The following is a 24,951-nucleotide window of genomic DNA, read 5'->3' on the forward strand; positions in this document are numbered from 1 at the left end:
CGGAGCTGTGTTGTGCTGCCGGGACAGTTGCTTGGAAAAAGAAGGGGGGGGAAAAAAAACCCTAAACAAACCGAAGAGGAAAAACTCACCCAGACAGGCAGCAGCAGGCTCCAGCGTGGCCGAGGTTTCCAAGGCTACTGCAGCCACACTGCCAGCTGGGACACAGCCGCTTGTGGGGTCATTTGGTACAGTTTTTTGTGTTTGAGCTGGTAAAGCTGCTCGTGGCTCAGGTTGAGTGTTGCCGGGGGAGAAATTACTGACTGAGGATTTCACTGTTTGGTGCAAGCCTTGCAAGTGGGGGAGTTGGGCAATGCGAGCGTTCCTAAAGAGCTCGGAGGGGTTTTTCCAGCTGAAATCCAACACCACGACCATCGGGAGCCACAGAGGGGCCGACATCGTGCTGCAGGTAGGGCCGAGGCCGCTGAGCGTCCTAAAACGGGTGGACGGTGGAGGGAAGAGGATGTGCTGGAGGCCTCCGTGCAAAGTGTGGAGGTGCCAGTTTGTGCCGGGATTGATGACCAGAAAAGGGGTTTGGCAAAGCAGGGACGAACCTGGAGCCACCTCCAGCAGCGTTCCCTGCCTGTCCCTCGCCTGCTCCCAGTGTGCAGGTGTAGCAGATCGTCACGCAGCCCTCGAGTTCTCCGCCTCGGACAACAGCTTCATCCTGCAGGACTTCAACTCTCCCCACGGCACCTTTGTCAACAGCTGCCAGGTCCAAAACGCCGCCGTCAGGGTGAGGCCGGGGGATATCCTGAGCTTCGGCACCGCGGGAGCGTCCTTCGAGCTGGTGGTGGATGGGGCTGCCCAGGTAGGGGTGGGGATGCCCGGGAAAGGTGCCCAGATAAGGGTGGATGCTGTGGGCCATGGAGGGATGCCCAGGCAAGGGTGGATGGGGATGTCCATGGGGAGAAGGTGGGTGGGTGAGTGCTGCTGCCCAGGGAAGGCTCCAGGAGCAGAAACTCGCTCCCGGCTCATCTGGGAGATCCTGAGGAAAGGTGCTAAAGGCGGGTGTCAGGAAAATCTATAAACACCAGAGGTTTATGTCCAAAAAGAAGACAGAGGAGTCCTTCATCTTTATTCAAATAAAGAGAGAGAGTCCACTGAGGCACATGCCCGTGGGGTTTTCTCTCTCGGGGTTTCAGAGGGTGCAACCTCTTTTCATTCCAACTCCCAGCCACATGATGACCCCTTCCTTTCCCCATTGCTGAGGTACCCGGAAGGTACAGCCTTCCCGAACTACCTACCACATATCCTCCCCTTGAACCTACTGTTTTACCCCAAAGTTCAGAAGTTCAGCCTTGTGCAGACACTTGTCTATCTCAGGAGCCAAACTGTGTGGGCTCTGCAACGAACCTGCTGCCCAAAGTCCGTAGAGACATTGAGACCCATTTCAAAGATGTTAACGCCCATACCTTCACCCATCAAATTATTTGTAAAGACAGTAGCACACATCTTTCCTTCACGGGGGAGGAAGAAATGAAAAGCTGGAGCTCCCTCTGCTGAAGAAATTCAGGCAGTTCGACAGGAAAATGGAAAAGCATGGGACGGAGATGCATTAGCAAAGATCTGGAAAATGTCCTTTTCCTCTAATTGCATTTAATGTTTCCTCCCAAGCCAGTTAACAAGAGAGAAGCTGGGTTTCGAATAAAACATAGAGGAACTGAGAATTGCCATTAGTATTTTTATTATTTTGGCTCTTGAAGAATCCTAGGTAAAGCTAGATCCTGCTGGAGCAGTGAGCTTTTGAATTCCCAAAGGCAGGGTGCACACAGCCATGCAGAGCCTGGCCATGGGGCGCCTTTTCCTCTCCCTGTGATCCTCCTTTGAAGGAGCAGCTTTGAAGCCTGACCCTGCTGCCTGCGGGGAGGGAACCACCTCGGCTCTGGAGCGTCTGACAAGGGGAGGGATCACTCCTCTCGAGTCTTAGAGGAACTTGTTGTACAGAGGAGCAGCACCCGGCTGGGAATCACATCCTGCCGTGCCCAGATAGGGACACTGCAAGGATTTTGTGCAATCCTGCCGTGAGCCAGCACCGTGGGGAGCAGCATGAGCAAAAGCAGCAGGGCTGGGATGTGCCCCGGGAGAAGGGAAGGTGCTGGACTAGCAGAGGGAGCCTGCACTGGGGTCTGGGGCTCTGTTAACAGCCAGATCTTGAAGAACCCACACCCAGGCCCAACCCCACGCTGGCAGATGTTTAATGCAGCCCTTGTAACTGAGACCTTGGTGGTGGCTTGTCCCCACTGTCCTGGAGAGCTCTGCTCATCAGGAGAACAGCAGACAGTGTGCTAATTCCCAGTCTGACAGGCACAGCTGATGGGAAGACAGGAGAACAATGAGAGGCTTTGGTTTCTCTGGGAGGAACAATGGGATGGGACCATGTATGAGCCAGGAGAGCTGTGAAAGGAGTGCTGCTGGATTGTGCAAATGATGGGCAGAATTAGGGCAGTCAGGTGGAGAGGGAAAAGCTCAAAAAGTAGAAAACCCCAATAATTTCCTTTTGTTTCAGCAGATTTCAATCATGCCCTGATTGAAGTCTGAGAGTTGAGTAATGGAAATGGGAAAAAACTGAAGTTGTGCTTCTGCTGAGATCTCTACCTGGGTTTTCCACAACACAGTGCACATGAATCCAGGGCTAAAATGTTTCCTAAAATCTTGCAGATAACACGGTGTTTTCCCACTGTAGATGTCCTGTCCTCCCTTGAAACGTCGCGTAGGGTGGAGTGGGCAGCTCCAGGTGGTTGCAGAGCCCAAAGCCCCGACTCCTGCATCTCCTCTGTGCCTGCCCTCGCTGCAGTGGCAGCTTCCCCCCGACTCCCTGGGCAGGGGAGCCCCCAGAACCCCCAGCCGTGCTCCCCATCTGCTGCCGAGGCGACCTGCGAGTGCCCGGGACAGGAGCACAGCCAGTGCCACCTCTCTGCACACCTTCAGCAGGACCTCTGCCCTGAGGCCAGGTACTCCATGGTGCCAGAACCAGCCATTTGTGTCCTGGTGTCCTCACAGAGCCACTCAGTGTTGAGCAGAGTTGATAGGAGCAGAAAAGTGACAAGCTTTGAGCAGCTGGGTGCTAGTCATTGTCTCCTGGAGCTGATCAATATCCCTGTGTGGTCCTGGGTGGGGTTTGGGTCTGAAGTAATGAGGTGTGACATCCCAAGGGGAATGCTGTTGCCCTTGCAGAGGGACATTTCCTCCTCCTTTTTCCTGGTGTGGGACCCAGGAAGGCCATGACTGACTTTATCTGCACCACTAACTTCTGCACCTATTTCCTGTGTGAAGTGGGGTTTTTTCCTCTTTAAAAGTGGCTGCCTCGAGTGAAGGCACTTTAAGATAGATTTATATCTGATGCACCTCTGAAAATAAAGTATGTGATAGAGCAGGGCAGAGGTGAGGGTTTGGGTGAGCAGCACAGCTGGAGAACGTGACATTTACCATGAATGTTGTGGCCTGGTGCACAGTGCAGTGGTTTTCCTGCTGTGGGGTTGGGTTTTTTGAGCAGTCATAAGCAACACGAAGTCAGCAGTGAGGTGCCAAAGTGCAGAGTGGAGGCAGCACCCTGCAGTCCCCAGTGCTGAACTGGAAAACTGCAGCAAGGCCAAAGGGAGGAACAGACACAGCCAGGGTAGCACAAACTCCTTTTTTTGGGGAACAGCCCAAAGGATCTCCATGCCCTAATGGCAGCGAGCAGAGCTATTCCCATGTGGGAAGACAGCTTTCTGAGAGGCTGGGGGGTGCTGAAAAATAAGGGCAGCATCTCTCTGCTGTGTCTCTGCTGCTTTGAGGCTGTTTTGGTTCCCAGAGGTGAATTAACTCTCTCTTCTGTGCAGACTGTTCGCACTCTAAGTGTCTTGGTTTTGGTTTTTTTCTGCTGGCTGTGAAGTGAGCTCATGCCCTGAACAGTGGCCACTGCCTTGGAGTAGTTTTGGGACAAGGGAAAAGAATGCTGCAGGGAGCATTTCTGCTGCTTGCATCCACCTCTCCTGCTGATAATCTGCTTTGTTCCAGTCTCAGCCAGCTTCTCTGGTGATGGTGCAAGCGGTGTGGGGGGAGCCCCTTGCCCAGGGACTGACAGGGTGGATCTCCTCCTGCAGGAGAAGGTAATGCTGGAGAGGGAGTGAGGAATGTCATCCCTGTCCTGGGCCTTGGCAGAGCAGGTGAATCCTGCCAAATGTCTGTGTCCCAGCAGGGTGTGGGGGCTGCCACCAAAGTGGGGACAGTGGGTGGCAGGAGGGCGTGGGAAGCTGGGGACAGCAGGTCCCTTGCTGATGGCCATGGGTTGGTACCCCTGGGCAGGTGGTCTGGAGTTTCTGTGGCTGCAGACTGACCAGTGGCACCTGAATCTGCCAGCAGGGTGAGAAGCTACTGGAGAAGGAAATGGGTCACCTTTCAGGTTTGGAAACAGAGTTAAAGGGAAAGGATGTGGTGATAAGAGACCTACAGGAGGAGATCACAGCCATGGCAAAGAAACTGGCCCAGGCAGCAGTGAGGAATGAGGTTGACCTGACCCAGAAGCTGCTCACCTTCAACAGAGAGCTGGGAGCCCAAACAGAGGAGATCAGAGCCCTGAGGGAACAGGTACTGGAGGCTTTGATTGGCACCAAGCAGGAAAAACACCTCCCAGGTACAGGTGTGTTTGTGGTGGAACACCCACGTTTGGGCGGGAGCAGCTTGTGTGTCTGAAGTCAAGAGAAATAAGGGAGGCCCTTCCCTTCCCTTCCCTTCCCTTCCCTTCCCTTCCCTTCCCTTCCCTTCCCTTCCCTTCCCTTCCCTTCCCTTCCCTTCCCTTCCCTTCCCTTCCCTTCCCTTCCCTTCCCTTCCCTTCCCTTCCCTTCCCTTCCCTTCCCTTCCCTTCCCTTCCCTTCCCTTCCCAGCATTAGGATTTCAGCAGGAACAGCCAGAACACATTTAAAGGTGGTATTTGAAGATACTAAAGAACATTCCCACCAAACCAGAAGTGCCAGGTGACCCTCTCTGAAGGGACTGTACTAGTCAGTGAAGGTTCTGGTGAGGAACACAGGTAAATCTGTGTTTTGCAGATCAGTGACCTGCAGAAAGGCTCGAACCAGGTTTTCAGCCATTCCCTCCACAAAAGGGACCTGGAGATTGGGAGGCTGCGCAGAGAAAGTGAGAAGTTGAAGAGGGACCAGGCTTTGACTGCAGGTATTGTATCCCTGGAGCTCTGAGTCAGCACATGAAGAAGTTGGGGACTGGCTCTGGGTAAGGAGCAAGCATTGGCCAAACTGTACAGGCAACAAATTATTCCTAGTGGCTTGTAGAAATCATCAAATCACAGAATGGTTTGGGTGGGCAGGGACCCTAAAGGCCACCTCATTTCACCCTCTGCCATGGGCAGGGACACCTTCCACTATCTCAGGCTGCTCCAAGCCCCATCCGGCCTGGCCTTGGACACTTCCAGGGATCCAGGGGCAGCCACAGCTTCTCTGGGCACCCTGTGCCAGAACCTCCCCACCCTCACAGGGGAGATTTTCTTCCCAATATCCTGTCTAAATGTCACGCCTGGATGACCTCTCACCTCTCAGAGTTGTTTTCCTCAGGTCTGGTGAGCAACATGCAAAGGGAACTCCTGCAAAAGGAGCAGAAAATCCAGCAACTCCAGCAAGAGACTGAAAAACTGAATAAGGAAAATCGAGAGAAGGACAATCAGCTGGCTGTGGTTTCAACCAAGGTTGGCAGCACTAATGAGAGGCTCAATAATGTATGACCCCCCTGTCTGACATGGGGATTAAGGTGGGAAAGCAGGTCAGAGGATGGTAGCAGTTGTATCACTGGGATATCGTGGTGATGGTCCCATGACCATGTCAGGGTGTGCCATAATGCCCGTGGATCAGGATCTCCTTCCCCAGCTGGATATCCCTCCTTGCTCTGCATCAGGTACCATGTGCCCCGGACTCCTGTGAGCACAGCAGCTGTTTGTACACACAAAATATTCCTGCCAAGGTGCCATGGAAACCCTGTCACTGAGCTGTGGGGCTCCCTGTGGCCCAGCCTGGATTTGCCCTTAAAGAAAGTGGCTTGTGCAGCAGGTTGTTCCTCTGCATGTGCAGCTCCTCAACTGGCAGAGCTGCACTGGGAGCATGATAAGGGCTGAGGCTGTGTTGGCTGCAATGTGCCAGGAGATCACAAGGATTGACTGGGAATCCTGGAATTGCTGAGGTTGGAAATGACCTGTAAGATCACTGAGTCCAGCCATTAGCCCAGCACCACCAAGGCCACCACTAAACCATGTCCCCAAGTGTCTTTTAAATCCCTGTAAGGGTGGTGACTCAACCACTGCCCTGGGCAGCCTGTTCCAGTGTCCCGATCACAGCAGGAGTGATGGTATCACTGCCCTGATGGTTATTTTCCTTGGTTGCCATTCCTTCTAGTGCTCAAGAACTAAAGAAGGAACAAATTGTGAATTCGGAGAGCAAGAACTAATCTCCTGCAGAAATGTGAGTCAAAAGTCATTTGGGGTAAGCAGTGGCTGCAGGAAGGCGTCAGCTAGGGGATGATTAACTGGGCATTGTAAGGGAGTTGTTTGGAACTCAGCTCCTGTCCTGAAAGGCACATAATGGGCATAAGATCTGGGGCAGTGCAAATTCTGTTGGATCTGTAATGCTGGGTTACAGCGTGAAGGGGAGGGCGGGTGAGAGGGAGCTTGGGGGGAATGTGATCAGAAATCAGATTGAATTCCACTTGTAAGCTGATACAACCACAGTAAATATGGGTTAGAAGAGAATTCCAGGGTAAACAAAGTGAGTTAGATGGGGAGAAAGTCTTGCTGATCAGTGGAGGTCATCCAGGGGGGCAATGCCCAGCTGCCCTGGTGAGATCCCTGCCCTCCCCGGGCTCTTGCAGCGCATCGAGGAGCTGGAGCGGGACCTGCAGGAGCTGCAGAGGGAGATCCAGAAGCATGAGAGTGTCCAAAAGCAACTGGCTGAGAAAGCCAAGGTATGCCTTTGGCTGCAGGGGACACACAGAGGGCAGGTCCCAGCATCCCAGAGGGGTGGGACAGGGACCAGCAATCCCTGGGAGCACAAGCTGGATGGGCAGGGCATCCAGCTGTCCTGAGCTCTAACATGGACCCTGATGGAAGAAGAAAAAAAGATGGCAGAGTCCCCTGATGTGAGTGTCATGGTGGACAATATCCCAAGGACCAAACCCAGACAAAAAGTGCCGTGAAGCATCAATGCTGCAACCCCACTCTCTGCAACAGGATTGCTGTCTGCCTCCTGGTATTCCAAAGGCACATTTGGACTCCTCTGATGGGAACAGTGGCTGAAATGCCCATGGCATGGTTTTGGATGTCACTCTGAAATGCCAAAGCTCTCGTTGCAGGTGGAGGAGGAGCTGAAGGCAGCCCATTCCCAGCAGGCAGAGCAGCTGCAGGAGATGGGGCACAGGGAGCGCCTGCTGCGCTCTGACCTGCAGAGAGCTGGGGAGCAGGTAGGGAATGGCAGGGATGCCAACATCACCACTGGGGCCATGGGCAGCACAGGGATACAGCTTCCCATGGGGAAACAGAAACTCAGAGTCCTGAGCACCAAACCCTGGCACGGGACTTGTCACTGGGTGAAGTATCCTCAGAATTTGTGTGGGCAGCATGGGCAATGGAGCAGTTTAACAGGATACAGAAAAGGAATCTGTAATCTTAGTTATGTTGTCCAGGAGCCACAGCAACCTCCCTCAGTGCCTGGGTAATGCTGCTCTGTGCAGGGGAAGCCCTTTGCAGATAACATCCTACTATTAACTAGATATTGATCATCAGTGATCAGCAGAGCGGCTATCAATGGTTGGTGGTGTTTGTTTCCATGCATTGATCCCTGCTGCAGCTGGAGTCCTTCAAGACCCAAGTGATGCAAGTCTGTTCTCCATCAGCAGCTGGCAGCACAGGGAAGCCTGTAACAGAGCAGCAGGTGAGTTTGGACATCAGCTCACAGAGATGTTTGGAGCCTGCAAAGCCCCGAGTGGCTCAAGGCCACTGCTGCAGAACGGCCGTGGTGCCTGCTCCAAGTGCAGTAGGGCTGCAGCATCCAGGCTTCTCCAGATGAGGGTTTGTGCTATGGCTGTCCCAGGTTAATGCCACTGCTCCATGGTGTAAAGGGGACACGGTCCTTTTTGTTTCCCAAAACTTGGGGGGAGTCAGTGGTTTACAACAAGCCCGAGAGTCTGATGTGGCTGCCAGTTTGCAGCAAGTCTCAGCAGTTGCTCTCTGAGACCATCCCTGGCCCCTCAGCTGGAAAACAGTATGAGCCTTATCCTCCTCTTTCTTCACCCACTTTTACCAGGTGATAGAGAAGGTCAGGCAGATCTCTGATGAGAACCAACAAAGTCATGAGAGAGAGAAGAGTCTGCAGAAGGAATTAAGCTCCAGGCTCGCAAAGGAGAAGGAGGTGTCTGCAGACATGGAGGTGTTCAAGAACTCCCTGCAGAAGCTCCAGGTCAGCCCTTTAAATACTGAGGACCAAGTGACAGCTGAGAGACAGTGGCACAGGGTGTTTTGTTGACCTGGGGAAAGGTCAGAATAAAGATACAACCCTGAAACAAAGCGTCATCCCTAAGTGTTCATGTGGTTGTTCCCAGGAGTTTTTCACAGATTCTCCATAGAGCCCATCCTGTTCCACCCCCTGCCATGGACAGAGACACTTTCCACTGGACCAGGTTGCTCCAAGCCCCATCCAACCTGGCCTGAGATGTTTAGAAATGTTGTGTCATTTGCCAGTCCCTGAAGGCCACTGACACTGGAGACTGGCTTGTTCCAGCCTGGTTCCATTTGTTCCAGGCTTGCCTGAGGAGCCCCTGCAGCAGCACCAGCCTGCGAGGGGAGCTTGGGCAGCTGGAGGTGTTGTGCCTGGATCCCTCTGTCTCGGCCATCAGGACAGCAGTGGTGGACGTGGCACGTGGTCCCCTGGCCTGGCTGGAGGGTGCAGAGCAGCTCCTGGACAGTGCGGGGATGGATCTGTGCACCTCTGGCAAAGGTCTGTGTCCTCATGGGCATCTCTGGGAAGGTGGGATGTCCTGGCAAGACAGATGTAGAGGAGAAAGTCCAGCATGAGCTGCTCCTTGGGGAGAAAATCACAGAATAGTGGAAATTTTAAGGCTGGAAAATACCTCCAAGGTCACTGAGTCCAGCCATTTAGCCAGCCCTGTTCCCAAGTGCCACAGCCTCACACTTCCAGGGATGGTGGCCTATTCCAGTACCTAACTGTCCTTTTCATGGAGAAATTTTCCCAGATATCCATAATAGGTGTGTGAGCACCCCACACAGTGAGGCTCCATTGACTTTTGCAGGGCTGCTGGCCACTCTCAGGAGCTTCTCGGAAAAGAGTCAGGAGATGGCACAGAGGAATCAGATGTTGCAGGTACAGAAATATTTATGCACATAAACTAGGTGGATTTGGACTCTTTCTATGGACAAATATGATGGCAATCCCAAGCAAGCCAGTGTGGCACCTGGACTGGGGATGTGCAGTAGCTGAGATCCCTGAGTCTACAGGAAATGTAAGGTAAGGGAGACACTGTCAGTGTGTCCATATCCCTAATGCAGCAAGGATGGAGAGGAGATCTCTTTTGTGAATTTTTTGTGAGTGAATGTACACAGGAGGTTGTTTTTTTTTTCCTGCCCTGCTGCTGACACACTTCCTTTAATACCTCCGTGTCTCCCTGTAGGAGCAATTAGAGAAGCTCCAGGAGCTGCAGGCAGAGCTGCTGCAGGAGCACACAAAGGAGCTGGAAGCAAAACACGAGCAAGACTTACAGATAAAAATCCAGCAAATTATCCTGGAAAAGGACAAGGAGAGCAAAGAGGTACAGTGACATGGTTGATATTTCAGAAGAAGAATGTTATGCAGGAAGAATGAATGTCTGTAAGAATGTTGGATAACAAGAGGAGGAACAAGTAGCTCTGAACTGAGTGCAGTCCCACGGGACTAGATATCCTCCCATGGGGATCCAAGTGATGTAAACCCCCAAAAGTATCCACGGTGGAACTGGGAAGCACCTGCAGGTAACATCAGGATGCACGGCTGCCAGTCAGTCACTGGGAGAAAGGGGAAAGCAAGGAGCTTCATGATCCAGGAGCTTAAGGAAACACTGCATTGCTTCCTCTCAAGCCTTCTCTCCTCCCTCCCCATGCTGGGCTCCCCTTGGCTCCTTTTTGGCTGGAAAAGGATATCCCTGTGGAGCAGGGGGCAGCAGTCCCCTCAGTCCCAGGGAAGCCCAGGCCAGTGTCTCTGGTGTGGGATGCAGTGTCAGTCAGGGTGTGAAAGGGTCTTTTGCCATGTGTGTGTTGTGATCATGGTGGCCTCGTAGGACAGCTTCCAGTCTGCTTCTGTGTCTGGCACCTTGGGAATGGTGGTTTTGTGGTGTTCAGTTTTCTAAGGATTCAGGCAAGGAGCAGCCAAGCATCTCCTACCCAGTCTCTCAGCCACGCTCCTCCCCAGGTGTTCCCATCCTCTCTCTCACTGATTTATCTCATGTCCTGCCAAGATTTGCTCACATCACCTGCTCTGGAGCAATGACTCTTCCTGCTGCTTTCCTCCTTGGAGGTGAGGTCTTTTTTTCCTGAAGTGAATCTGTTGACTGTTGATTCACAGATTCTGGAAAGTGCTGTCACTGAGGAGAAGGACAAGTGCAAGAAATCTGTGGAGGAAGAACAGAAGAAGATCCAAGAGTTGGAAAGCCACCTAAGAAGCATGGCTGAGGTGAGCATGGGAGGTGAAGCAGAACAGCTCACTCTTGGAATGAAGAAAAGGGAAAGTGTGCTGTAGTGTGGTGCTCCAGGGGCTCAGATCAGTGGGCAGAGGGGTTCCCCCTCCCCACATACCCAGAGAGGAGCTCTGCAGAAAGAAAGGTGGATTCCTGGCTAACCTAATTACTGCTAATTTCCTCTGGTAGGCAACAGCAAAGAAGGCAGAGGAGCAGGAGCTGACAGAGGGAAAACTGAGAGAAGCTTTGCACGAGCTGAAGAAAATCACTGCACAAGAGGTACTTGCCCTGACCCGTGCAGGTGGAGGATGCAGTGCTGGCGAAGAAGGCTTCCCCCATCCCTGAAATCCTTCCCTTCATTCTTGTGACCACCATCCAGGAGAGATGATGCCCATGGTGAACCCCCAGCACTTCCAACCGAGCTCCCACGTCTTGTTTCCCAGGCGGTGTTACAGCAGCAGGTGCTGCAGCAGGACCAACAGCTCAGGGCTGTCCAGGAGGAAAATGAGTTACAGAGGCAGAAACTGCAAGAAGAAGTTGCAGGATATAAGGAGCAAAGCAAGCAGCATTCCCTGACCATCGTGGCTTTAGAGGACAGGCTGCTAGAGGCCACTCAGCAGCAGAAGGTGCTGGAGGAGGAAAAGGCAGCACTTGTGGAAAAAATGGAAGGTAGGGAAGGGTTGTATGGGATGCATCTGTACCAGGATCTGGCTGGGTTAATATGAAACGCAGTGTGTCGAGATGGAACAGTGAATTTGCTGCTACAGAAAACATTGGGAGGATGTTGAATGAAGGTTTTTCCACCTGCAGGACAAGCTCTGTGAGACCGTGTAGAAGCTGTTTCATTGTTTGGAAGTTTTGGAGAACAGACAGGGCTTTGCCACTGGAGAAGGGCTCTTTGCCCTCTAAAGTGACAAGACTGACATGCTTTGGGCTGTTCTGAGACAGAAGCAATCCCAGGCAAGGCTGGATGTCAAGAATTGTCCAGCTGGCCTCGGAACTGGGCTCTCAGGGGCATGGGTTTCCCAGAGAGACTGTCCTCAGCCCTCAGAGCTGCCACATGAAGGAAATGATTTGTGTAGCAGAAGCAACAAGCGTGTAAGTGTTACAAAGAAGTAATTGGCCTTTTTTGCTTGTGTCCTCTAGGACTTCAGTGTGATGCCCACAGGTCAGCATCAGGAGCTTGGCTGGAGATTTGTCCTGCCATGGAGTCTCATGTTTGTCCGGGGTGAGCAGCACTCACTGAAGGTGATCAGAGAAGCTTGGAGAAGGGCAGGGACAACTTGGGAGAGCCTAAGGAAGTCCAACACCACTTGTCCCAAGGTCTTTTTAGTCTGGGATAGAACTTGAGTCCCTTTGCTAGGCTGAAGTGATCCTAAGGGCAGAGAGCATCAAAGTGATGCCAAATAGCATGTGAGGATCTGCCATGCCATTTGGATGGCTCCAGGTAAGAGCAAGTGGTGTGGCCACTCCACAGGGTGACCCCAGGGGACCAAAAGTCAGCTAAAAAAGGAATGTGTGTATTAACAGGAATGCAGCACAGGAAGGTGGGCATGGACTCCCTGCCATGAGGTTTCCCAATGGCTCTGAGATTTGCACTGATCTTTCCCAGGAAGCTGCAGAAGGAGCTGGCAGTTGCGCAGGCCACGCTCCTGGAGAAGAAGGCAGTGATCAGCAGGCTCAGCAGGGAGCTGTCAGAAACCAGAGCCAGGATGTCGGACATGAGAGGTGGGTGATGTGCACCGTGTGGCTGTCATTGTCCCCATCCTCCTCCAAGCAGTGATGGTGTAGAGGGTGCACACAGATCACAGGAAATTGATGTCACCGTTCTGAGGCAGTGCTTTGTCCTGCTGGGGGCAGAGCAGGCAGTCTGTTCCCTTTGGGAAGGTGAATTTCTCCCCATCCTTGGCTAAGTAATGGCCGAGGATGAGCAAGTGACAATGAGAGAGCAGAGTAATCAGGGGGAGAGCAGGTAGACAAAACTGAGCTCAAAATCACACTGATGAACTTCTTGGAGCTGAAGATGTTCCAAGCCAGTGGACTGGGAGAGCCTTGGTGGGATTTCTCCATGGGCTGGGCTGAGAACATGGGGACAGAGCCCATGAGGATTGTGTGGAGTCAAAAGATGCAAGTCAGAAAATGCTGGTGACCTGTCCTCCTTCAATCTGAAGGGAAATTGCCGCAGCAAGGAATTGCCCTGGTTTATACCTCCACAAAGAGACTGGGATTTAGTAAACCAGGATGTCCTGTTGGCATGGCCCAGGATCTCAGGGCAGCTGTTACGGGCAGGGCAGGGCTCTGCAGGGATGAGCCCCACTGTTGCTTCCATGAGGGTGCACCAGCTGCAGATCCCCCAGGACTGGGTGGTGAGTCAGCCAGCATCCCACGAGCCTGTTCTGTGCTTAGGGGAGCTGAGTGAAGAGCAGAAGGTGGAGCTGGAGCACAGCCAGAGGCAGCTGAAACACCGGGAGCGGGAAGTGAACCAGCTCAGGGAGAAGCTATCCGAGATGTCCAGCCTTGTGGAGGAGAAGGATCGGGCCCTGAAAGCAGCAGCTGAAGAGTTGAGGTACATCCTGACATAACCCAAGGCTTCACAGATGCCACTCTGTGTGTCCCCAGCAGCTGAAGGTGTTTAGGGTTCTCCCCAGAGCATAAGGCACGTGTGAGAGCATCAGGATGGAGCTCGGCTCTGAATCCACGACACAGGAACCGAAATGGGGGTTTAGGGGAGCTCATGCCAGTAGATGTGTAACTCAGGCACTTGTATCTAAGCGAGTGTTCCCACCCACGCCGTGGTAGTCATCGGTGGGTGCCCAGGGTGCTGCTCTCCACAAGCTGTTTGGGTCACCTTCATCCATCATGGGATCCCACAACATCTTGTCTCTTCACACAGCCAAGCCCAAACACCCTGCCAAGTGCTGAGGGATGCTTCCCAACAAACACTGGAGAACCCAGAGGATGCTGCCAGGACACCAGTGCAGGTGGGTGAAGCCCCCAAAGGGTGAATCCTCATGGAGAGCACCGAGGTGTGGGTTTGCCAAGAGCACTGAGGGCACAGCGTGTTTCTCAGCATCACAGTGAAAGCCAAGCTTGGAGCTGCTCCCCGCTGCCCCGAGGGTGGGATGGCTGGGCACCCCTCCCGAGCCAGGGCTGCCCGTGCTGCCTCTGATCCGGGGAGCCCACAGCCCCCACCAGGCTGCGGCTGGTTAATGAGCTGATGTTTGCACAGCACTTCGGAACCACCAAGTGCTGTGCCTGCTAATGGCTGCGTTAATTGCCAATTAGAGGGAACAGCAACATGCAAGCATTCCTTCCTTTTCCCAGCTTGCCGAGCTGTGGACGCCGGCTGTGCAGGTAATGCAGAACCAGTTCTAGGGTTGTACACGCAGAAGTAAGGGCAGCTTGTTGCACAGGACAGGAAGAAACGCTCTTCATCCTCCTGTGCCAAGTCCCTATTTGATTTTCCCGAGGCTGGAAAAGGGAAGAACTCGCAGGTGGTGGCAGCAGCAGATGGAGGGACTGCAGGAATTGTACATTCTGTACAGCGATGGTGGCAGCCAGCAGCGTGGCAGCGAGGCCGGCTGGCTGCGGGGGCCAGGCAGTGACTCACAGCCAGCTGATGGGTGGGCGGGAGGTACTGCCCGTGCTGTTCCACACACTGCGATGGGGAGAGGAAGATCCCGGTGCTGGGGGTGCCATTTAGGAGTGGGATGGGCAGAGACGTCCTGTTGGAACCCTGGAGGCTGAAAATTTCAGCCTTTCTGTGCTAAAAGGTGCTGACCCTCGAGCAAGAACCACGTTTGACTTGAAGCCTTGGAACAGGCTTCTGAGATTGAATGATAGCACTGGGGTTGTGGGTGTGTAGTTTGAGTGGTATTGTGTGATCTCACAGAGTGAAAAAGTTTAAGGTTTTAGAATATAGTGATATATATGGGGCAATATGGAAGATTTAGGCGTTGTCTAAGGCGTTGTCTAAATCCTTCTTCACCACCACCTTCCTTCTTCATGGGTTTGGTTGGTTTTCTGTATTTGGGTGAAAAAGGTCTTCACTGCAGGCCTTGGGTGGTCATTATTGGGTCAGAAACATAAATAATGTAGGTGTCACCTCATTATTGGGTAATTAGCACTGAAATAACTTCGGAAAGAGTTAGAGGTGCTCCATTTTACCTCGTTTCTCTAACTTGCCAGGTAAAGCTCACAGGCTCATGAGTCTGTAAACAGAGAAGAAATAATAAACATCCAAGTCACAAACTGTGATCCCTGTGTATCAATCTCAACCTTGGTGGAGAAAAAGAAGCCAGAACCGTCACAACATGGGGTGACAAAAGCCAGACTGGAGCTGGGGGTCTGCAGCCATCATTAGCTGTGCACAGGGCACAGCCCTGTGGCCCTGGCCCCATCACAGATTTTTGGATGTTTGTCATAATGCGGGGATCTAGATGGGGCTGGGAGAGGGCAGTGCATATGCAGAGAGTAATGTCCAAGTTTGTGTAGGGACACAGTCTCTGAAGTGCACTGCTGTTCGTGTGTAGATGGCAAATGCTCTGTGGTGGTGCAAAGGATGAGGGAAAAATGCCAACATGGCTGTTCAGAGCTGTGCACCAGCCCTCTCCTGGCTCTCCAGAGCAGGATTCCTATCCTGACCATGGCACAGCAGAGCAGGAAAGAGGTCTCTGACAAGTCTCTTACACCCCCCCAAATCCATGGAGATGCTCCCCAGGCTTTGTTCTTGTGCCAAGTGCCCAGTGTCTGGCTGTAAGGTTGTGTTTACACCGAGCTTGTGCTGCGCCAGATGCAGTCTGAGCAAGAACCTGTCTTCTTCCAGGAGCCACCATCAGACTTGGCTGAGCTTGGTGCAAGATGCCGAGGCCTCAGGCACGAGGAAACAATCCAGCGCCAAAAGGAAGGTTTGGCCGAGCTCCGGGAGAGAGTAAAGATGCTGGACAAGAGACAGTGCTCAGGTGAGCAGGGCTCTCCTAGAATTATGGAAGAGACTTTAAAGACCATCCTGTTCCACCCCTTGCCACTGTCCCAGGCTGCTCCCAGCCCAATCCAGCCTGGCCTTGGGCACTTCCAGGCGTGAAGCAGCCACACAGCTTCTCTGGGCAACTTGTGCCAGGGCCTCCCCACCCACACAGTGAGGCTGGGAAAGCTGGGCAGCCTCAAAGTTGTGTGGAGAGAGCAATTTGGCATCTGCTTGTTTGCCTCCAGGTGCTGTGAAGAGCAATTCAGAGCCACTGGTGGTCCGGATGAAAGACTTTGCAGAGAAAATAGTCCAACAAAGAGGTCTTGAGCTGGAGCCTGTGTTGGGAGAAAAACTGAAGGCTGACAAGATAGGGAGGCAGTGTGTGGTTTGTAATGCCTGTGACTTTGTTTGGAAAGTACACCCTGGGAAAGGGAGAAATAGGTTTTGAGAGATGCTACACAAGTCAGGGTGGGAGATGCAGCCTCATGGAGTGCAGGCAGTGCTCCTGCAGAGGGTGGCAGCTCCATCAGGACCTGCACATTGCCTGGTGCTGTGGAGTAGCACCAGGGATGCCATGAGCTGAGTGGGGTGGGAGGCTTGGGACCTCAGCAGTACTGGGGTGGTTTCCCATGAGGTGAAAGGGAGGCTCAAAGGCCACTCGACCAAAAACCAGGCCCAGAGTGGGCTCCATGGGTCTTTCCCTGTCTCTGCAGGTTCCTGACCATGTTCACAAAGGGGGCTCATTCAGGGTCACCAACAGCACAGTGAACTTGGAAATGGCTGAGGCAGCAGACTTGGGTGAGCAGATGGTATGTCAGGGATAGATGTGTAAATCATGTGTAGAGTGTGTGTACATGCCCAGTGTGTGCAGAGTTTAGATGTTTCTTGAACACATTCCAGAAGTATGTCACATCAGGATGCCGCAGGAATTTTGAAGAGGAACTGCTCTGTGGTCCAGTTAAAGACATCCCTGTCCATGGCAAGGGGGGTTGGTTTAATGACCTTTGAATTTCCATTCCAAACTAAACTATTCTATGGCCCAGAGCACACTGTGTGTCTGCCAGGACATCCTGGGACCCCAAAACATGCCATGGTGCATCAGAGAGGCTGGGGGGCAATGGAGGGAGCTGCCATGGGTAGCACAGCTGGTGGGTTGGGCAAGGGGGTCTCTTCCCTACAAAAAAGGCAGGGAAACACCCATTAAGGAAAACAATCATCTTAGAAAAGGAAGCAATCCAACTCAGTAAGCTGTGCAGCTGGGAATGGAATGCCAACCTACTTTTCCTTGGGACACTGTCGTCTCCTCAGGAGAGCAGACAGAAAGCAGATGGCTGAGCAGCGTGATGGAATGTAGCAGACCTGGTAAATAATGCATTCCCTCTTCTTCCCACAGTACCTTGATGTAATCGGTGCTCTGGGAAGCCTGGTGGAGATGAAGGAGCTGTCAGGAATGCAGCCTCTGCAGCATCTTCCTCAGGAGAGAAGGGCAGAAGTGGGACTGCAGAGAAAAAAGGCCCTGGAGCTGTTGTACAGAAAGATCAGGAACCTCCAGCTTCACCTGGAAAGGAAAGAAAAAATGCTGAAAGATTATGAGGGAAGTGTGGAACAGCTCAGGTATGGAAAGTCAGGGTTCTGAACAAGACCTGGTCCTTGGATGCCAAGTGACAGGGAGCTTGGGGCAAGGAGTGATGTGACACTGCTGGGTCCTGTGTCTGTGTGGCACCAGTCTGTGCCTAGGGCCACAGCACAAAAGTCAAATGTCAAGAGGAGTGGGGAAAGGTCCTTCCAGTTTTCTGCAGTGGTACCTTCTGCAGCCTCACGTGGTTGAGCAGTGTCAGAGCCGGGAAAGCCTTGACAGGTTCCCTTGTCCCGGGTGGCTGGACAAGAGAACAGCAGCAGCACTGGCTGGGGCAGGGGGACAGCGTCAGCAGGACCAAGGAAGGTGTGGGAGAGCACAGCTGAGGGTCAGGGGGCTGATAAGGGCAAAAGACGGACAGAATCTCCCCTCCTGTTTTGCACAGGCAGAGCCAAGCTTCCCTGCGAAGGTGCCAGGAGGATATGTCCAACCTGGAAGATGAAGCCCACAGGGAGGCAGAAGAGAAGGCTCTGCTGCGAGAGGCTCTGGAGAGGATGCAGCTCCAGCTGGACCAGGAGAAGAGGCTGCGGCAAGCGGCCAAACGGCACAAGGTGAGAGGGCAACACCCAACACCTGCTCTTTGTACAACAGCCAGCTCCACCTGTTGGGAACCATCCACGGAGTGGTCAGTTGGACCATCTCAGGAGGCTGGAGGCTCTGGCCCCCAAGGCTGAGCCACAGCATCGTGGCAGCATCCCTTGATGAAGCTAGAGGAGATGCAGACACCTGTTGCCATGGGTTTGTGCCATGTATGAGGGCGAGGGAGAAGAGCAGGTCGTGCTGAGCGCTCATGGTCAATGCTGTGTCTGTTGTCTCTGTTCTGCAGCCTGGAGCCACAAAGCCTCTCTGCCTGCGCAAGCCGAAGGCCAAGGTGCACGTGGCAGATGCTGTCAAGTCAGGAAGCTCATAGCAGCACCACGGGGACCTTCACTAGGTGGTGGTCTGCAGTGGAAGCAGGTCATCACTGTGGACTCTGTAGGGTGGAGGTGGCATGAGGTGTGGGTGCATTTCAGGGAGCTCCAGTTTGTATCCTGTAGCTCCTGGGCCCACTGGTGCAACTGTACAATATTTTCCCACAGTCCATGTCCCATTGAGCGTGGTGGGATTTATGGCAGTGGAAAAAGTGGGGAGGATATAGTCCAGTGTACACGTGTGTGTTTATTTACACGTGTAAATACAGCCCAATGATGTGTGAAGTCAGTTGTGGGGGATGTGTCCTGTCCTTGCTGATGTGGCCTCAAGCACATGAAGCCAACATGGCTTGAAATATCCCTTGCAACTCCTGTGTCCTCTAATCTCCACTGTGCCATGGGGAAACTGGAACATAAGGCACGATGTAGTACAGAATTCTGGAATTCCTGGAATACCCCAGGAATGCTGAACCTGCCACCTGGGAAGGGGGAAGAGGAGTTATGTCAGCCACACCAGTACAGCAGCAGCATGAGGACAAGCTGGGGAGATGAGAGCGATGTGCTGGTGGGTTGGGGTGATGGCACAGGCTCACTTACTGATTCCTGCAGACCCTGGATTTTGGGGAGCAGCACTGTTTTGGGGACAGGGTCCCTGCAGGCAACTGGCAGCTCCAGCCATCCTCCCTGCAGCTGCTCCACCTCGGCACTGCTCGGAGGAGTCCGTGCACCAAGTCCTCTGCAGACCTCTTCAGCTGAGGATAATTTGGATGTCAGCAAAGCCCCTCTGGGGTTTTTTTTGTCTTTATTTTTTAATAGGATAAAAAAGGTCTGGAAGCAAGACAGAGGGCTGCAGCGGGCTGATGCAGGACTGCACTGTCTCTGGGCATGCAGAGCACCCACGTGTGCACAGTGGCAATGACAGTGCCACCATGGGGCTCTAGTAGTTGGTGTGGCCTGGTTTTCCTGCTCCCTGTGCTGGATGCAGCTGGATGCTTCCCTGTCTGAATGCCTGGGTTTACTCTGGGGCAAGGCATGACCTTGTATGCTTGTGTGGGTTGAAGGTGCTGCCGTGGGCATCCTCTGCAGGTGTATCTGGAGGTGTTGGGCTGTTCTATGACTCAGTGTGTCCTTCCCATGCCACCCTTGGCAAACTCTAGGTCAGGAATGAATAGAGATGGCAAGAGTGGCTGTGAGTGCACCAGACTCCCCGCACCCTCCTTTGAGCCTATGGATTCACAGAATCACGGGTTGGTTTGGGTTGAAAGGGACCCTGAAGATGGTCCGGGGGGATCCCACCGGGGGATGGGACCCACTGGTGATGCCGGACCCTAAGGATCATCCCGGGCTGATCCCGCCGGGGGATGGATGAGCCCTGCCGGTGTTGCCGGTGGAGGGGAGGGGGTCTGAAGGGACGGCGATAGCTGATGGAGGGCGGCGGGGAGGGGACCCTCGGGGCCGGTGCGGGAGCCGGGCGGGCTGGGCGGTCCGAGGGGACGGCGCTGCGCTTGCCGGGGGCGGGCAACCGGAGCCCCCCGGGGCGGGCGTGGGAGCCGGGGGGCCGCAGCCCGGCCCCGGGGCGGAGCGGGGCGGAGCGGCGCGGCCATCCGGGCACCGCACCATGGCGGCGGCGGCGGAGGAGCCGGAGGGGCGGCGGGGCCGGGGGCCGCGGCCGGGGCCGGCGCCGGGCAGCCCCGCGGGGCGGGCGGTGGGCGAGGGCTCGCCCGGAGGGGGCAGCGGCCGCCGCGTCTTCAGCCCCGCTGGGGAGTTCCGCGAGTTCTCCCGGCGGCAGCTCCGCGACATGGAACGGCTCTTCCGACAGTGAGTGGGGGGCGCGGGGAGAGGGGGGGTCCCCGGGTGGCAGCGCCGGGGCGGACGCGGGACCCCGGGCAGCCGGCACCCACGACATCCCGGTTCCTGCATCCCCGGTATCCCGGCTCCTGGCAGGGCAGATGCTCCAGCACCTCCCGCCCCGTGCCTGCGGGCGGGATCCCCTCATTCCTTGTGAGAGGGACCTCCATGCACCCCAGCCTCTTGCGGGAGGGATCCCCCGGCCTCTTGTCCATGACTCCCCCCGCCCCAGCTCTGTGCAGCAGGGATGCCAAGGCGCCTCCAGTTCCTTGCAGGAGGGATCCCCCTCCTGCCCCTCTCAGGAGGGATGCCAGGGACACCCCTCTCCTCCCAAAACCCCTCACAAGATTGGTGCTGGGGACATCTCCCCCCGGCTCCTTGCAGGAGGCGTTCCTGTGCGCCCCTAAATTCTCGCAGAAGGAACCTCCTGTCCCCCTGGCGCTGAGGTCAGAGAAAGGGGTCTGAAAGAGGGGACCGGGGACCCCCACATTCCCTCTGCCGCATCACCGAGGGATCCCACATCCCTGCAGCTCCCGGGGCCGCAGAGGCCAGGCTGGCGTGTCCTCAGCATCCCTGTCCGCGCTGCATGCCACCACGCGTGGCGGAGCGTGACTCGGAGCACGAGCTCGGCCCGCGGCCCCTGGGGAAGGGGGGGAGCTGGCAGCGAGCCTCCAGCCCTGGAAATTTCCAGGGGCAGCCAGAACTCGGGGTGACTCCAGCCGCGGTCACGCTGCTACGCGCGGCAATCGCCAGGGGCCAACGGGACAGCCCGGAGCATCCCCATGGATCCCGCGCTGGGTGCTTTGTGCAGGAGGCGTGGAGACAGCGCAACTCCGGGAAAAGCGCGGAGATACGGCACAGGCGAAGGCATGGCTGCGACACGCCAATGCCCCTCATCCCGTCTGGCACCGGGAGGAGGATCCGCATCCTGGGTGGTCTCGCTCGGACCCGAGCGGGGGGGGTGGAGGAACTGGGGGGGTTGGAGGCAGAGATCGCCGAAACATAAGGTTGGGGGGCTGCGTAGGGTGCAGGCACACCCTGTCAGCATCCCTGGCGGTGCACGGAGCCTCCCTGTTCCCCGTGTCCTCCTGGGGGGCTGTCACCCACCGCCAGCACATGGCAGCGAGCCAGACGCTGCGAGCCGTGCACTGCAGCAGAAGGGAGCGTGCGGCGGGGACAGCGTGCTCGGGGTCCGCGGGAGGGGACAGTGGCAGCTCCCGGTGCCGGGGGCGATGGGTGGCCGTGCCGGGGGTGCTCTGGGCGCAGATGGCAGGGCGGGTGTCGGCGCCGCGCAGGCGAGGGAGCGGCGTGCGGAGCAGACGTGTTTGCTCTGGCAGCTGCGGCGTGTCGCTGCAGCGAAAGGAGCAGCGCCCGGGCTGCGAGGCTCTGGGGAGGTTTGGGTGCCGGGGGGTCTCCCAAGGGAAGGATGCTCTGGAGCAGAGCCCTGCCTCTCTGTCCTCGCCGCTGCTGCTGTCCTCGGGATGTGACAATCCGGCTGTAGAGGATAAAGTGATGCGGGGAAGGGTTTTGGCTCTCTGCAGGGGAGGTGGTGCCCTTTGGGAGATGCGGGATGCTGGTATCCCAAAACAACAGAGGAGGGGATTGAGAGAAAGGAAGTGCCTTGCATCTGGGGAGGTGGCTTGTGTGGGATGGAGTGACAAAGTCAGGCCAGGCATCTCGCCCCTTGCACAGAAACTCTGGGATGCAAGATGGAGAAGGACTTTGGACAAGGGCATAGAGTAACAGGACTAGGAGGAAAGTCTTCGAAAGTGACAGAGGGCAGGGTTAGTTTGGATACTGGGAGGAAGTTCATCCCTGTGAGAGTAGTGAGGCCCTGGCACAAGTTGCCCAGAGAAGTTGTGGCTGCCCCGTCCGTGCAAGTGTCCAAGACCTGGTTGGACAGGGCTTGGAGCAACCTGGGATAGCAGAAGGTATGCCTGCCCATGGCAGGGGGCTGGAATGAGGTTGTCTTTAAAGTCTGTTCTAACCCAAACCATTCCTTGATCCTATGATCCCGTGCTCCAAGAGGGGTATTGGAGGCAAAAGTCATGTGGGATCTGTGCTCGCAGCCCCATTCTGAGACAGATGGCAGCAGTAGGCAGGGGTGAGCAGGACCAGCCCCATTCTGGGGTCCCTGTCAGATCAGGAGGGCTCTGCTGGAGACACAGACAGAGCAGACAGCAGCAGGGGAGGTGCAGATGAGTCACGGACCTGCAGCGTGGGGGGCCGGGGCTCTGCGTGGCTGCTGCAGTGACAAGATACAGAAAAGAAAAAGCCCTGTCACAACGGGTGCAGTGTGTAGCTGCCCACCTACAACGTGTGGAGCTGTACAAAGCGTGGCTCCGTGCTGGCTCCCCGTGGAGATTCCACTGTGCCACAGCAGCGTGGTGCCAGCACAACCCACAGTGGGCGGGCAGCGGGCAGGGGAGCAGACAGTGGGGTGGCTGCAGGGAAGCTGGAGGGGACTGTGGCATGGCCACAGGCAGGAGTCTCAGGAGGGGCATTCCTGACAGGTCTGTAGGCAGCATCAATGGGCAGAGCTGTGCCCAAAGCTCTCAGCCAAGCCCAGGCACCTGGCCAGGGGTGGAGCATGGATGGCACAGGCTCTGGGCAGTGAGGGTGGGTCACCTGGAGGTGTCATAGTGAGGAGGAGGTGGTGGCATGGGGAGCAATCCCACATGGGCTTAGCCCCATGGCCTGTTATCCCACGCTGCAGCCAAAGGGAGTGTGTGCTTAGGCTCCTGGCACAGGGAGCTGGCAGCAGGCTTGGCAGCATCCTGGCAGGTTCTCCTGCCAAGTGCTGCACGGAAACAGGCACGATTCTGGATAATGCTCCGGGGGGTTGTTAGCGGTTCAGCAGCAGCTTCCCTGTGGTCTGGAGAGCTGCCGGGGACCATCAGTGCCCAAGCCCTTGCTGATCCTTCTTTGCTTCCCAGCCAGTGTGAGAGCACACAGGGGTCATCTGCTGGGGGGATCAGTGTGGGGGGCTGTGTGGGCTCTGCACCCCGTGGTGATGTGTCAGGATTGTGCTGCCATCCTGCAGGTACGACGCAGGGAAAGACGGCTTCATTGACCTGATGGAGCTGAAGCTGATGATGGAGAAGCTGGGGGCTCCACAGACACACCTGGGACTGAAGAACATGATCAAGGAGGTGGATGAAGACCTGGACAGCAAGCTCAGCTTTCGAGAGGTGAGGGGATAGGAGGCTCCACGCTGGCAGGGAGATGTCTCCAGCCACTGTTTGGGCTGGTGAGAAGGTGGGCAGTGGCTGTGGTGGCTTTGGGGTCTTCAGAGAGCCAATACTGCCATCTCCCCTCACAGTTCCTGCTGATTTTCCGGAAGGCAGCAGCAGGTGAGCTGCAGGAGGACAGTGGACTGCATGCCCTGGCCCGGCTTTCTGAGATCGATGTCTCCACAGAGGGGGTGAAAGGTGCCAAGAACTTCTTTGAGGCCAAGGTGAGGCAGGGCTCAGGAGGTCCCACTGCAGCCTGGCAGTGCACCAGGGCAGTTTGGTGCCGGGCAGGCAGGAGGTGAAGGTGTTGGGGTGGACAGGAGAGCTTGGCAGAGGTCACAGGCAGACATTTCCATCCACAGGCACAAGCCATCAATGAAGCCAGCAGGTTCGAGGAGGAGATCAAGGCAGAGCAGGAGGAGAAGAAGAAGCAGGCAGAGGAGCTGAAGCAGAGGAAGGCAGCCTTCAAGGAGCTGCAGTCCACCTTCACGCAGTGACAGGGGCAGGCAGGACTGGCCAGCTGTGCCCAGAGTGGCACCGCTGCCTGTGCCACATGTGGGGAGCGATGCCCGTGTGCCCCCCGGGCTGCCGGCAGGACCCCGGCAGGACCCCGGCAGCTCTGCTGCTGGCAGAGCCCCATCAGCCCCAGCTCCCCCCTCCCCTCTTGCTGTGGTGTCTGTAGGTGTTGTCCGTGCCCCCCACCTCCCCAGCGTGCCCCCCACCCTGAACAGCACCCTGTTCTCTGCCCGCAGCTGCACTGGGGGATGCTGCTGCCGAGTCCCAGGGGAGCTCTGTCCAGAATGTCCGTCCCTGGGACACCTGTGCCCAGACTGTTGTGTGTTGTGAGTGCACTGGGAGGTTTGCAGGATGGGGGCTTTCGTAGGTGGCCTTGGTGGGTGTCATGGTGGCCACGTTGGCTTGGCATCTGTTGGTATTGCTGTGTGTGACACCAGTGACAAAAGCCATGGTAAGGGCCAGGTGCTGGTAGAGGGGCTCTGTGTGTGTGTGTGTGTGTGTGGTGCTGGGGGGTGGGTGTCCACCCCACCGACATGGAGCCCCCCAGGAGCTGTGTCTCTCTTCATTTGGTCAAAGACGTACAGAAAGGCAGCTGCAGGCTCATGGGGCTGTATTATGTTTTTTTCATGTTGTGTTCAGCCTGGCAGGATGAGCGTGGTGGCCACAAGTGGTTGCCATTGGTCACTGAGGCTCTCGTGTTTGTGGGTTGCTGTAAAAACCCACACCTGTCTCACAGTGTCCCCCGAATGGTGGCATGGGGGTGTGTTATGTTTTTTTTTTTAATTTAATCCCAAATAAATATTATATTTCTTAAGTGCTGGTTGCTGGGGTGCAGCTGTGGGATGGGCAAGTCTGTGGCAGGGGCTTGAGTGGGGGGAAGGAATCTGGGGAGTGGAGTGTGACCAGGGGCACGTGGTTCCCATGTGATGGGAGATGGTGGCACTGAACAGAGACAAGCGTGGGAAGCAGCAGGGGCCTGACCCAGGTGTGGGGACATGGAGTGACTGAAGGCCATCAGCAGTGATGCTGATACCTGTGCCTGTCCCACCCTGTGGCACCTGTGGGGTTCTGGCTGGTCTTGACCACATCAAGAGTGAGATAAAGGGATCTTGTGCCCTGCAGGGTGGTGGCATGAGGGGT

At 55.5% G+C, this 24,951-nt stretch overlaps 2 protein-coding genes across 2 annotated transcripts; both read left to right on the plus strand.

The window, feature by feature from the left end:
* The first annotated feature begins 310 nt into the window (after nt 1–310).
* Nucleotides 311–18,425, plus strand: FHAD1 (forkhead associated phosphopeptide binding domain 1). The gene is given in 31 exon segments (XM_066203082.1): nt 311–406; nt 602–808; nt 2,684–2,951; nt 4,000–4,091; nt 4,342–4,569; nt 5,031–5,154; nt 5,550–5,680; nt 6,381–6,446; nt 6,853–6,945; nt 7,333–7,440; nt 7,827–7,910; nt 8,283–8,435; nt 8,777–8,972; nt 9,286–9,356; nt 9,664–9,801; nt 10,590–10,697; nt 10,891–10,980; nt 11,145–11,370; nt 11,848–11,929; nt 12,314–12,429; nt 13,108–13,267; nt 13,595–13,682; nt 14,026–14,055; nt 15,527–15,662; nt 15,913–16,049; nt 16,381–16,476; nt 17,061–17,281; nt 17,405–17,435; nt 17,438–17,487; nt 17,689–17,854; nt 18,130–18,425. Coding segments are annotated over 31 exon segments (3,876 nt in total). The 3' UTR covers nt 18,214–18,425.
* A 1,407-nt stretch (nt 18,426–19,832) lies between these two features.
* Nucleotides 19,833–24,625, plus strand: EFHD2 (EF-hand domain family member D2). The gene is made up of 4 exons (XM_066202898.1): nt 19,833–20,032; nt 23,106–23,253; nt 23,385–23,519; nt 23,658–24,625. Exons 1-4 carry the CDS (start codon nt 19,833–19,835, stop codon nt 23,790–23,792), a joined length of 618 nt encoding a protein of 205 aa, XP_066058995.1. The 3' UTR covers nt 23,793–24,625.
* The last annotated feature ends 326 nt before the right edge of the window (nt 24,626–24,951 follow it).

This window comes from Chamaea fasciata, unplaced genomic scaffold (assembly GCF_029207755.1).
Source record: "Chamaea fasciata isolate MVZ Bird 193981 ecotype frontalis unplaced genomic scaffold, bChaFas1.0.hap1 SCAF_23, whole genome shotgun sequence".
Classification (NCBI taxonomy): Eukaryota; Metazoa; Chordata; class Aves; order Passeriformes; family Sylviidae; genus Chamaea; species Chamaea fasciata.